Source organism: Schistocerca cancellata, chromosome 8 (genome assembly GCF_023864275.1).
Source record: "Schistocerca cancellata isolate TAMUIC-IGC-003103 chromosome 8, iqSchCanc2.1, whole genome shotgun sequence".
Lineage (NCBI taxonomy): Eukaryota > Metazoa > Arthropoda > Insecta > Orthoptera > Acrididae > Schistocerca > Schistocerca cancellata.
The window spans coordinates 132,781,472-132,794,334 of record NC_064633.1 but is presented as its reverse complement, the minus strand read 5'-3'; the positions used below and the strand labels follow the sequence as shown (position 1 = coordinate 132,794,334).

The window sequence follows — 12,863 nt, the reverse complement described above, 5'->3', positions numbered from 1 at the left end:
ACAGATCCGGAGATCTTGCTGGCCAGGGTAGTTGACTTACACCTTCTAGAGCACGTTGGGTGGCACGGGATACATGCGGACGTGCATTGTCCTGTTGGAACAGCAAGTTCCCTTGCCGGTCTAGGAATGGTAGAACGATGGGTTCGATGACGGTTTGGATGTACCATGCACTATTCAGTGTCCCCTCGATGATCACCAGTGGTGTACGGCCAGTGTAGGACATCGCTCCCCACACCATGATGCCGGGTGTTGGCCCTGTGTGCCTCGGTCGTATGCAGTCCTGATTGTGGCGCTCACCTGCACGGCGCCAAACACGCATACGACCATCATTGGCACCAAGGCAGAAGCGACTCTCATCGCTGAAGACAACACGTCTCCATTCGTCCCTCCATTCACGCCTGTCACGACACCATTGAGGGCGGGCTGCACGATGTTGGGGCGTGAGCGGAAGACGGCCTAACGGTGTGCGGGACCGTAGCCCAGCTTCATGGAGACGGTTGCGAATGGTCCTCGCCGATACCCCAGGAGCAACAGTGTCCCTAATTTGCTGGGAAGTGGCGGTGCGGTCCCCTACGGCACTGCGTAGGATCCTACGGTCTTGGCGTGCATCCGTGCGTCACTGCGGTCCGGTCCCAGGTCGACGGGCACGTGCACCTTCTGCCGACCACTGGCGACAACATCGATGTACTGTGGAGACCTCACGCCCCACGTGTTGAGCAATTCGGCGGTACGTCCACCCGGCCTCCCGCATGCCCACTATACGCCCTCGCTCAAAGTCCGTCAACTGCACATACGGTTCACGTCCACGCTGTCGCGGCATGCTACCAGTGTTAAAGACTGCGATGGAGCTCCGTATGCCACGGCAAACTGGCTGACACTGACGGCAGCGGTGCACAAATGCTGCGCAGCTAGCGCCATTTGACGGCCAACACCGCGGTTCCTGGTGTGTCCGCTGTGCCGTGCGTGTGATCATTGCTTGTACAGCCCTCTCGCAGTGTCCGGAGCAAGTATGGTGGGTCTGACACATCGGTGTCAATGTGTTCTTTTTTCCATTTCCAGGAGTGTATAAGTGGAAAGCCGCGACCGAAGTGAACTATGAACGACCGTTCCTTAGAATTCGTTCCTCGCTCGTTCCGCTCATCTTGGTGAACCGTAACATTGTACCCGTTAGTTCGCGAACGACCCATCTCTAGATCACGCACCTTTCTTGCGACGTATACCACAAGGGCTCAGTAACACAGACATGCGTAAATTAATCCTCGTGTTCACAAAACCAGTCCCGGGCGATTCTCGCCTTTTGAACAAGAGAACAAATATTGTACCACTGGATGAACCTCATCCGCCAGAACTGTCGCATAATCCTTGGCAGTAATGTAACCTTGATAACCGAATCCCCGCCATATTTTATTATAGGAAAATAAATTCGGCCAGAAGTTAGAAACAGTGTCAAAAAATCTGACCAAATGTCACTCTTCCTCCATAGTGCAGGTTTTACACCAACAGCTCTACGTTTTCCTCTGTTATGGGTGTATTTGCATCACAGATGAGTAGCTTTTGGAATTTCACCTCGCCCAGGACTTCCCTGCTGACGGAGCTCCCTCCATTTCCTTTTTTCTTTTTCTTCCCGTGCTGACAGGGTTCGCGAGTGCGATATTCACTTCTGCAGTGGGGGGGGGGGGGGGGGGGGTTGTTTTGGGGAAGGAGACCAGACAGCGAGGTCATCGGTCTCATCAGATTAGGGAAGGACGGGGAAGGAAGTCGGCCGTGCCCTTTGAAAGGAACCATCCCGGCATTTGCCTGGAGCGATTTAGGGAAATCACGGAAAACCTAAATCAGGATGGCCGGACGCGGGATTGAACCGTCGTCCTCCCGAATAGCGAGTCCAGTGTCTAACCACTGCGCACTTCTGCAGTGACTTTTGCAGCTGTCGCCCTTTAATTTTCATTACAATCTTGTTCAATGAACGTTCGTCACGGTCAGTCAACACACACTTTCGTCCGCGTTGTGACTCAGCGGATGACGTTTTTCCGCTTTCCCTATGTGTAATGTAAATTTTCGATAGGACTCCTCTTGAAACACCAGCCATTTCGACTACCTTGTTTACGAAAGCACCCACCATACGAGGATCAACGATTTTGCCACGTTAGAGTTCACTTGGCTCCGACATAAGGCACTCATAACTACGCGGAACACTCTTCCGAACACTACTGAGGATGAAGTGTTACATGCCGTTTATGCAAACATCTCACACTCCTTATGTACTACAAGGAAAGATGTCCGTGACAGAATAACATTAAGTAGGGAGTGGGTCGCGGAACATATACTGTGCGCGGATATTTGTTTTCGTATGTGCAGACATTAGACGGGAGGTGTGGAGTACGAGAAAACGGCAAGGTGTGACCATAAATGAACGGCTTCACGTGCTGTGTGCGGGGCTTTTTACGTTCAGGCGTCGCGGCTTGGTGGTGGCTTGACCGCCGAGGAGTAACCACTCTCTCCAACAATGAAAACAAAATACAAAATGATTTTGTGATAAATAAAAGCCGGCCGGTGTGGCCGAGCGTTTCTAGGCGCTTCAGTCTGGAACCGCGCAACTCCTACGGTCACAGATTCGAATCCCGCCTCGGGCATGGATGTGTGTGATGTCCTTAGGTTAGTTAAGTAGTTATAAGTTCTTTTTTTTTGTTTTTGGTCATCAGCCTACTGACTTGTTTGATGAGGCCCGCTACGAATTCCTTTCCTGTGCTAACCTCTTCATCTCAGAATAGCACTTGCAACCTACGTCCTCAATTATTTGCTTGACGTATTCCAATCTCTGTCTTCCTCTACAGTTTTTGCCCTCTACAGGTCCCTCTAGTACCATGGAAGTAATTCCCTCATGTCTTAGCAGATGTCCTATCATCCTGTCCCTTCTCCTTATCAGTGTTTTCCACATATTCCTTTCCTCTCCGATTCTGCGTAGAACCTCCTCATTCCTTACCTTATCAGTCCACCTAATTTTCAACATTCGTCTATAGCACTACATCTCAAATGCTTCGATTCTCTTCTGTTCCGGTTTTCTCACAGTCCATGTTTCACTACCATACAATGCTGTACTCCAGACGTACATCCTCAGAAATTTCTTCCTCAAATTAAGGCCGGTATTTGATATTAGTAGACTTCTCTTGGCCAGAAATGCCTTTTTTGCCATAGCGAGTTTGCTTTTGATGTCCTCCTTGCTCCGTCCGTCATTGGTTATTTTACTGCCTAGGTAGCAGAATTCCTTAACTTCATTGACTTCGTGACCATCAATCCTGATGTTAAGTTTCTCGCTGTTCTCATTTCTACTACTTCTTATTACCTTCGTCTTTCTCCGATTTACTCTCAAACCATACTGTGTACTCATTAGACTGTTCATTCCGTACAGCAGATCATTTAATTCTTCTTTCACTTTCACTCAGGATAGCAATGTCATCAGCGAATCGTATCATTGATATCCTTTCACCTTGTATTTTAATTCCACTCCTGAACCTTTCTTTTATTTCCATCATTGCTTCCTCGATGTACAGATTGAAGTACATACTGCATTACCCTTTCAATATCCTCATATACTTTCTCTATCTGTTCATCTTCAGCTTGCGACGTCGGCATGTATACCTGAACTATCGTTGTCGGTGTTGGTCTGCTGTCGATTCTGATTAGAACAACCCGGTCACTGAACTGTTCGCAGTAACACACCCTCTGCCCTACCTTCCTATTCATAATGAATCCTACTCCTGTTATACCATTTTCTGCTGCTGTTGATATTACCCGATACTCATCTGACCAGAAATCCTTGTCTTCCTTCCACTTCACTTCACTGACCCCTACTATATCTAGATTGAGCCTTTGCATTTCCCTTTTCAGATTTTCTTGTTTCCCTTCAAGTTTCGGACATTCCATGCCCCGACTCGTAGAACGTTATCCTTTCGATGATTATTCAATCTTTTTCTCATGGTAACCTCCCCCTTGGCAGTCCCCTCCCGGAGATCCGAATGGGGGACTATTCCGGAATCTTTTGCCAATGGAGAGATCATCATGACACTTCTTCAATTACAGGCCACATGTCCTGTGGATACACGTTACGTGTCTTTAATGCAGTGGTTTCCATTGCCTCCTCTATCCTCATGTCGTTGATCATAGCTGATTCTTCCGCCTTTAGGGGCAATTTCCCACCCCTAGGACAAGAGAGTGCCCTGAACCTCTATCCGCTCCTCCGCCCTCTTTGACAAGGCCATTGGCAGAATGAGGCTGACTTCTTATGCCGGAAGTCTTCGGCCGCCAATGCTGATTATTTATCAAAATTTAGGCAGTGGCGGGGATCGAACCCGCGACTGAAGACGTTTTGATTATGAATCAAAGACGCTACCCCTTTTTTTTTTGTTACCCCTAGACCACGGTTCTAGGAGACTGATGACCTCAGATGTTAAGCCCCATAGTGCTCAGAGTCATTTGAACCTTTTCATTTTTTTTATATAAATAAAATACAGGGGTTGACTGAAAAGTAATGTCTCCACCTTCGTAACTCTTCAGCAATCGGCAGCAATGGTATACGGGAGGTTTTGGCTTGTGCCGCAGCCTGTTCTCTACAGCTCCAGTTGGCAGGAAGCCTGAGCATTGAACGATTGTGTTTTTACAGTGTAATGTATGGAATCCCGCGCAGACGGTCGGTCATTGCGGTTTAAGCAACGTGCAGCCATTGAATTCTTGACAGCAGAAGATGTGACCCTAAAGGAGATTCATCAGAGAATGAAAACAATTTATGGTGATTGTGTTGACGTGAGTACAGTGCGCCGCTGGGCGATTGAGTTTAAAGATGTTGAGGCGGGAACATCTGACCTGTGTGGACGGCCTGTGACAGCAACCACTGAGTTTCACAAGCAAAATGTTGACAGATTGATTCAGGACGATCGTCGTGTCACGCAGAGAGGAACTGCGAGCGCAATCGGCATTTCACAAGAACGTGTGGGTCGCGTTATTGCTTTGCTTGGCTATCGGAAGATCTGTGCACGATGGTGCCCCGGATGCTGACTCCCGAAATGAAAGCGCACAGACTTTGCCAGGAACTCCTCTCGCGTTACGAGAATGAAGGTGACACCTTTCTCCATTCAATTGTGACAGGAGACGAAACGTGGGTACACCATTACGACCCGGAGACAAAACCTCAGTCTATGGAATATCGACATAAAGGCTCTCCCCAGAAAAAGAAATTCAAGACGCAGCCCTCAGCTGGGAAAATCATGGCCACGGTGTTCTGGGACGCAGATGGTGTTATCCATATTGATTTCCTTGATCATGGAACAACAATAAACTCAGAGCGTTTCGTGATGACTGGGTGTTGTGTGATGTCCTTAGGTTAGTTGGGTTTAAGTAGTTCTAAGTTCTATGGGACTGATGACCATAGATGTTGAGTCCCATAGTGCTCAGAGCCATTTAGAGCGTTTCATCACAACGCTGCGAACTCTGAAACGACAGCTAACAAGGGTCTGAAAGGAAAATGGAAATGTTCTCCTGCAGCATGACAATGCCAAACCACACACTTCACATGCCACCACAGCAGAACTTCACAGACTCAATCTCACCACCGTTCGGCATCCTCCACACAGTCCAGATTTAGCACCGTCTGACTTCCATCTGTTTGCGATAATGAAAGACGATCTGCGGGGACATCATTGTGCTTCCGGTGAAGACGCTGAGAGAACTGTGAGACTGTGGTTGCGGGTACAGCCTGTCGACTTCTTCCGTGACGGCTTCAAAAAAGTTGTTCATCGTTGGCAGAAAAGTATCCAATTGGCTGGTGATTATGTGGTAAAGTTAATATTGGTAATTAAAGATCACATTCTAAGGATTATTTCTGCGTTTGATTTATTAAAATATCCCCATCCAAACTCAATTAACGAAGGTGGAGGCATTACTTTTCATTTAACCCTCATATATTGTAATCTTGAATGTCATGTTGAACCTTCGAGGCGTATCTGGTATGTAAAGTTGCGTTCTACTCAAATTCATGAGTCACTCCAATGATTTGTGCGCCTATTCAAGAAAGCATGTGATTGTAAAGGGAAACTGGTGGACGTGCCTCTTCGCGATATCAGTAGGTCTTCTTTTGCTCCAGTAACAGCTACCAAAGGATTCTGGAGGCACTGATCAGCAGGACTTTAACTTCAAGAGAATCAACTACGGTGACCGGATTAAAATGACTCTGAGCACTATGGGACTCAACATCTTAGGTCATAAGTCCCCTAGAACTTAGAACTACTTAAACCTAACTAACCTAAGGACATCACACACACCCATGCCCGAGGCATGATTCGAACCTGCGACCGTAGCAGTCCCGCGGTTCCGGACTGCAGCGCCAGAACCGCTAGACCACCGCGGCCGGCCCGGATTAAAAGAAAAAGGTAAATACGTCAGATGTTACGTCGGTTGACAGATCTCATGAAGTGTCCCAACTCAGCTTTACCTACAATGAGTGAGGCAGCAGCTACATGAAACCCTAAAGCAACAAGAAAAACACTTCAACTAGATTGCGCGGGTGCCGTTCGTGGTCAAATAGAACAGTGCAGTCTGCAGGCTTGGCCAGCATCCTCATTTATGTTCAAGCATGCGTGTCTCGCGGTGTTCCCATATTTTTGTCCAACACCTGTACGACGACGCTAACGTGAAGCTCAATGTCTTATGATCCTACACTGTGTAGCCATTTCACATAGAAAATAATATTTGTTTGTAAATTATAGATTGCAGCTAGGAGTCGTCCTTTTTAAACTTTATTGTGCAGATCTAGATTTCGGCTAGAACCTAGCCATTCTCAAAGCGCTATTATTTTCGCTCAATGCACTGAGTATTCAATGAACTGTGGATGAAGCCCGACCAACAGGGAATTACATGCATTGAGCGAAAACAATAGTGCATTGAGAATGGCTAGGTTCTAGCCGAAATCTAGATCTGCACAATAAAATTTAAAAAGGACGACAGATCGCTGCAATCTATAATTTACAGATCAATATAACAGTCGCTGAGTTAAACAGCTTTGTGAATGAAAGGTAACCTGACGAAAATAGCATTGTTCATCTTGAGCTCAACGGTTGATCCTTGTTAACATTTATAAGAAACTACCACAGCTGTATAGAAACACATGAATTGTATCACTGCCAATTTCGTTCAAAAGAACATGATTAGAACACGCTATCAGCAGTCTTCATAAAAAATTATCTTGGTGTTGTGCAGTAGTAAACAGACTACTAAGACTCTACGAGGGTACTGGCTGGCTTTATTAATATGACAAGGAGAGATACCGCACAATAAACTTAGTTTCTATGAGGGAAACAGTGGGCTAAGTCCTTTGTTGTTTTGTCTGCCGAAAACCTCCTTTCAGTATCTACCGGTTCACGAAATATAAGCTGCGTGAGGTTTTGGTGATTCACGCTGTATGTTGAGGGCTGTCGGTGTTTTTAGCGTTCCGTACCTCGGTTGGTGAAATCTGAATCCTTACAGGATCACTTTCTTGTATGTCTGTCTGCCTGTCTGTCTCTCTATCTGTCTATCTGACTGTTAAGAACCTTTCTTCTCAGGAACACGTGAGGTACCAGGTTGAAACTTGGGTCAGATACTAAGGCCTACGACCCTCTGGGGTGTAAAACAGTTAAGCTTCTAAGTCACTGCAGTTAACAGGTATATTTGCAATCTCACTCATAAAAACCTATACATAAACAATCTATGCACATGTCGGGCCTGGTACGCTAGTGGTAAAGCTTGTGCCTGGAAACTGGGAAGTCGCGGAGTCGAATCCCACTCAGACACGGATTTCTAGAGACCTTCTTTTAACTTAGCCCTTATTTCTCAACGATGTGAGGAGTCGCCAGAAAGGACACATGGTTCGAATTCGACGTTCAACTGTAAGCCCCCTTTCCCTGGTCCGATAACTGGGGTAGCTTAGGGTCACGCAAGTCACTAAAGTGGCGTCCAAAAGATAAACTTGCACCAAGTCACTGAGCCACAGGAAATTTTTATTTTTATCTGTTGCAAGGCGCCAAGACTTTACCACCATGCATTGCATATTCGTTTCGATTTATATTTATACTAGATCATTGTTTACGGTGCACAATCGGATTGTTAATCATATAATTGGCTGATACTGTCTAGCACCATGTACTAACAATTTCCGTAGTACTACATGCATGGGAGTTAATCAGAGCTGAGCACTCACAGGAAATGCGAATGGCCACGCATTTCTATTCCTCAGAAGCCTCTATCGGCTAATGAGGGACTGGGAAGAGACTTCCATTATGTAGGGGCAGACATTTACCGCCCTGAGAGAGAGCAGAGCGAGGAGGAGTGGTTCATAATGCTGGAGAACACAAAACCCCTGTAGTGTGGGCAGGAGAATGCATTCTGGTGAAATGGAAAGCATTTCAGAATAGAGATACTGTACAGGGAGGGTTAGCGGTGGACGAAGGCGAAACGTCATCCTTTTAGTGTGTAGAAACATAAGGGGCACAAACGATGGTCATGAATTGACCTACGAAGAACCTCCTCACGGGAAGTGCTGGGGAACACTTCCCACCGAAAAGCAGAGACCCTTTTTTGATTGGAAAGAGTGCTAAGGACCTAGGAAGGGAAAGGGAAATATCCAGAAAATTTCCTTAACTGATTATGTGCTGCCAATGATCGGCTGGCAGATTCATTACCCGTGCAGGACGGGGAGGGGGATATTTTTGTGGCTGCCGGTGGTATTCGAAGCTGGGCGCCCAGGAGGCAGTGGGTTATGGCATGAAGAGGCATTTCCCTGTGGGCATCGATCGAAGACACTTTGCTCTGAAGATCGACCTAGAGACTTCGCTGGCGAGACACAGAGTGAAGAATCTGTCGGTTAGATTTCGAGAAGTGTTGAAACGTCCTGGCAGATTAAAACTGTGTGCCGGACCGAGACTCGAACTCGGGCCCTTTCGCGGGCAAGTGCTCTACTGACTGAGCTACCCAAGCACGACTCACGCCCCGTCCTCACAGCTTTTAATTCCGCCAGTACCTCGTCTCCTACCTGCCAAACTTCACAGAACCTCTCCTGCGAACCTTGCAGAACTAGGACTCCTGGAAGAAAGGATATTGCGGAGACATGGCTTAGCCACAGCCTGGGGGTTGTTTCTAGAATGATATTTTCACTCTTCAGCGGAGTGTACGTTGATATGAAACTTCCTGGCAGATTAAAACTGTGTCCCGAGTTCGAGTCTCGGTCCGGCACACAGTTTTATTCTGCCAGGAAGTTTCATATCAGCGCACACTCCGCTGTAGAGTGAAAATTTCATTCTCGAGAAGTTTTGTTTGCGACACGTGGAAAGCGTAAGTCGTTTCTCTGTGAACAGAGTTATTCTGTTCACTCCAGTGACGATTCTTTAGCTTTCTGGAGAGTCTGACACAGTGAAGTGTTCTTTACGGGAGAATACTTGAGTCGGAACTCTGTTCCTGGCAAGTGAGGAAACAGAAATCTTGACTCGTGTTCTGACTTGTACTGGGGTAATTTTAGCCATAGGAGCTTGAGGACAGCATATTGCGTAGGGAGAAATGAAATCAAATGATCGTGTGGTATTGTTGGCCGGACGCCCCACCCAGGGAAGTTAGGCTGTCGGGTGCAAGTCTTACTTCACGTAACGCCACATTAGGCGACTTGCCCGTCGGTGATGATGAGGACAACACAACACCCAGGCCACGGGCGGAGAAAATCTCCAACACGGCCGGGAATCGAACACGGACTCGCTGCATGACAGGCAAGCACGTTACCACTCAACTGCGCAGGTAGACCGCATAAGTAGAGAACTGCAGGTATATCTCAACACACAGGCGGACGTTCCAACTCCCTATCCGTCTCCGGGGCGAATATTCCCAAGAATGCACTGTAAAACGGTGATGATGTCTAACAAGGGAACCTCCCCATCGCACCCCCCCTCAGATTTAGTTATAAGTTGGCACAGTGTATAGGCCTTCAAAAACTGAACACAGATCAATCGAGAAAACAGGAAGAAGTTGTGTGGAACTATGAAAAAAATCAGCAAAATATAGAAATTGAGTAGTCCATGGGCAAGATAGGCAACATCAAGGATGGTGCGCGCTCAGGAGCGTCGTGGTCCCGTGGTTAGCGTGAGCAGCTGCGGAACGAGAGGTCCTTGGTTCAAGTCTTCCGTCGAGTGAAAAGTTTAATTCCTTTATTTTCGCAAAGTTATGACCTGTCCGTTCGTTTACTGACGTCTCCGTTCACTGTAACAAGTTTAGTGTCTGTGTTTTGCGACCGCAGCCCAAAACCGTGCGATTAGTACACATAGGTCAACCGATTCCTCCACAGGAAAACACGTCTGATATATTCTATACGATATTGGTGACGGCATGTGCGTCACATGACAGGAATATGTTGTCGATCCACCTAACTTGTACACTTGGCGAATGGGTAAAAAGATTCTTCTACCTAGCCCGACTTAGGTTTTCTTGTGGATGTGATAATCACTCCCAATCAAGTGTTGAAAACATAAGAGTTTGTGACATAAACTGAAAATAAAAAAGTCAGACTTTTCACTCGAGGGAAGACGTGAACCAAGGACCTCTCGTTCCGCAGCTGCTCACGCTAACCACGGGACCACGGCGCTCCTGGGCTCACACTATCCTTGATGTTGCCTATCTTGCCCATGGACTACTCAGTTTAAATATTTTGCTTATTTTTTTTCATAGTTCCACACAACTTCTTCCTGTTTTCTCGATTGATCTGTGTTCAGTTTTTCAAGGCCTATCCACTGTGTCAACTTATAACTAAATCTGAGGGGTTGCGATGGGGAGGTTCCCTTGTAAGTACGAGTAATAATGAAGTTTGTGCGGAGTTCCCCCCCGCACTTGTCCGGCCCTTTCTCTACAGTACGGTGTATTGGCTGCGTTCAGCTCGGCTCACCTGCTGGTGCTGGGGCGACATGGCAGCTGCGGCCGCGGCAGCAGCGGCGGCGGCAGCCGCGGCCGACCGCGAGCCCGCGCCCGGTCCGGCGCCCATGCCGCCGCCGCCGCCCCCGCCGCCGCCCACGTCGGCCGCCTTGGCCTGCACGAAGCTGCGCAGCATCTCGCTGAAGAAGAAGGAGTGCGGCACGAGCGGCATGTTGTAGAGGTAGGGCGGCGTGGCGGCCAGCAGGCGCGACACCAGGTCGCCGTTGCGGAAGTCGAGCGGCAGGCGGCCCGCGCCGCCCATGCCCAGGCCCGCCCCCGCCGCCCCCAGGCCGGCGCCCGGCGGCATGGCCGGGGGCGGCACCGCCGTCTTGTGCGCCGCGGGGGGCGGGTCCACGTCCCCGCCCGAGCTCATGCCGGCGCTGCGCTGCCGCCGACCGGGGGCTGCAAACACAGCGGTGTGGGTCTCACTAACTCAGGTAAAGCAGATGAAAAAAAAAATTCCTCAAAGCAAAAACGTAAGTATTGGTAAATAAAGGTGCGAAATATCTTCGCACAACAAAATTACTCACAAACCAAATTCACATAAAGGGGGGTAGGTCGTCAAACGGGCGGTCTTGAAGCAGGAGAGACGCCACAGGACATTTTAATTTCCACCCTCTATACTTTTACAAATAAATTCATAAAACTTTGTCAGCATGAGCAGGAAGGATTCAGGATTCACAATCATGGCAGTGAAATTCAAAAAAATAACAAAATAACTTTTTTTTACATGTGAAAGTTCAACATTTTTTCACTTCTGTTGGCTGCGTTTGTTGCTATAGGTACACGTTTCTTCATAAGTAAGGGAGATTCTGCGATGAATTTTGCACAGCATACAAACGATACTTACAGGTGTATGAAACTCTAGCAATTATTTAATTTATAAAAAAAATGAATGTGCTGTTACATTTTAAACTTCATGTTTAGAAAAAACTCAAATTTTATAGTTAATTATCTCAATTTTTACCACAGTTTTTAATAGATTTGGAAAATTCTAGAGTTTCATACACCTGTAAGGATGGTTTGTATGCTGTGCAAAATTCATCGAAGAATCTCCCTTAATTATGAAGAAAAGTGTACCTATACCAACAAATGCAGCCAATGGTATGTGAAAAAAAGGTGAAATACAAATGTAAAAAAATAAATTATTTTCTTATATTTTTGAACTTCCACCACTATAAGTGTAAATCCTGAATCCTTTCTGGTCATTTTTATGAATTTATTTTTAAAAGTATAGACTGTGGAAATTAAAAATTCCTGTGGTGTCTCTCCCGCTCCAAGACGTCCCGTTTGACGTCCTACCCCCCTTAACATCATTCAGTTGCAGATGACAAGCTACTAGTGACTTAGCAATGTACAGATGTGAATGTATGCTTTCCCGGCGTATACAGCTGGCGAAGAGTTCTTGGGCTTCCAGCCGGGTGGCGGTGTCTTCAAACTGCGACGTTTCGAATAGTGACATATTCGTCATCTTCTGAAGATGACGAGTATGTCACTCGTCGAAACGTCGCAGTTTGAAGACACCGCCACCCGGCTGGAAGCCCAAGAACTCTTCGCCAATGTACAATCGGCTTTGCACAGCCCTGTAGTGCAAAAATAAGGTAATCACAACAGCAAGCAAAAAGTGTTATTAGGCTTACTTTCTGTAGATTACAGCTGCAGTGGATTAGAAATAACTGCCACAAGATTACAGCTACAGTGGATTAGAAATAACTGCCAAACAGTTGCAAAACACAAGTTTATTAAAACTTCACCGTGGTTTCCACGGTTTTAAAACCATCTTCTTCAGCAGATATTGTAGCTTTTAACAAGATTACGACATTGTGTGTCGAATTAAGATAGTAACATTACAATAAACAAAATTACGGGGAACGTTTCCGTTCTACAGGAGC

At 46.9% G+C, this 12,863-nt stretch overlaps 1 protein-coding gene across 1 annotated transcript in view; it reads right to left on the bottom strand.

Annotated features, from left to right (window-relative positions):
- Positions 1-11,233, bottom strand: part of LOC126095425 (sterile alpha motif domain-containing protein 1-like) — a 75,371-nt gene extending 64,138 nt beyond the window's left edge. The window contains exon 1 of the mRNA XM_049910221.1: positions 11,072-11,233. Within this exon, the coding sequence (XP_049766178.1) occupies positions 11,072-11,233 (162 nt within the window). The remainder of the gene's footprint in view (positions 1-11,071) is intronic.
- Positions 11,234-12,863: the final 1,630 nt, after the last annotated feature.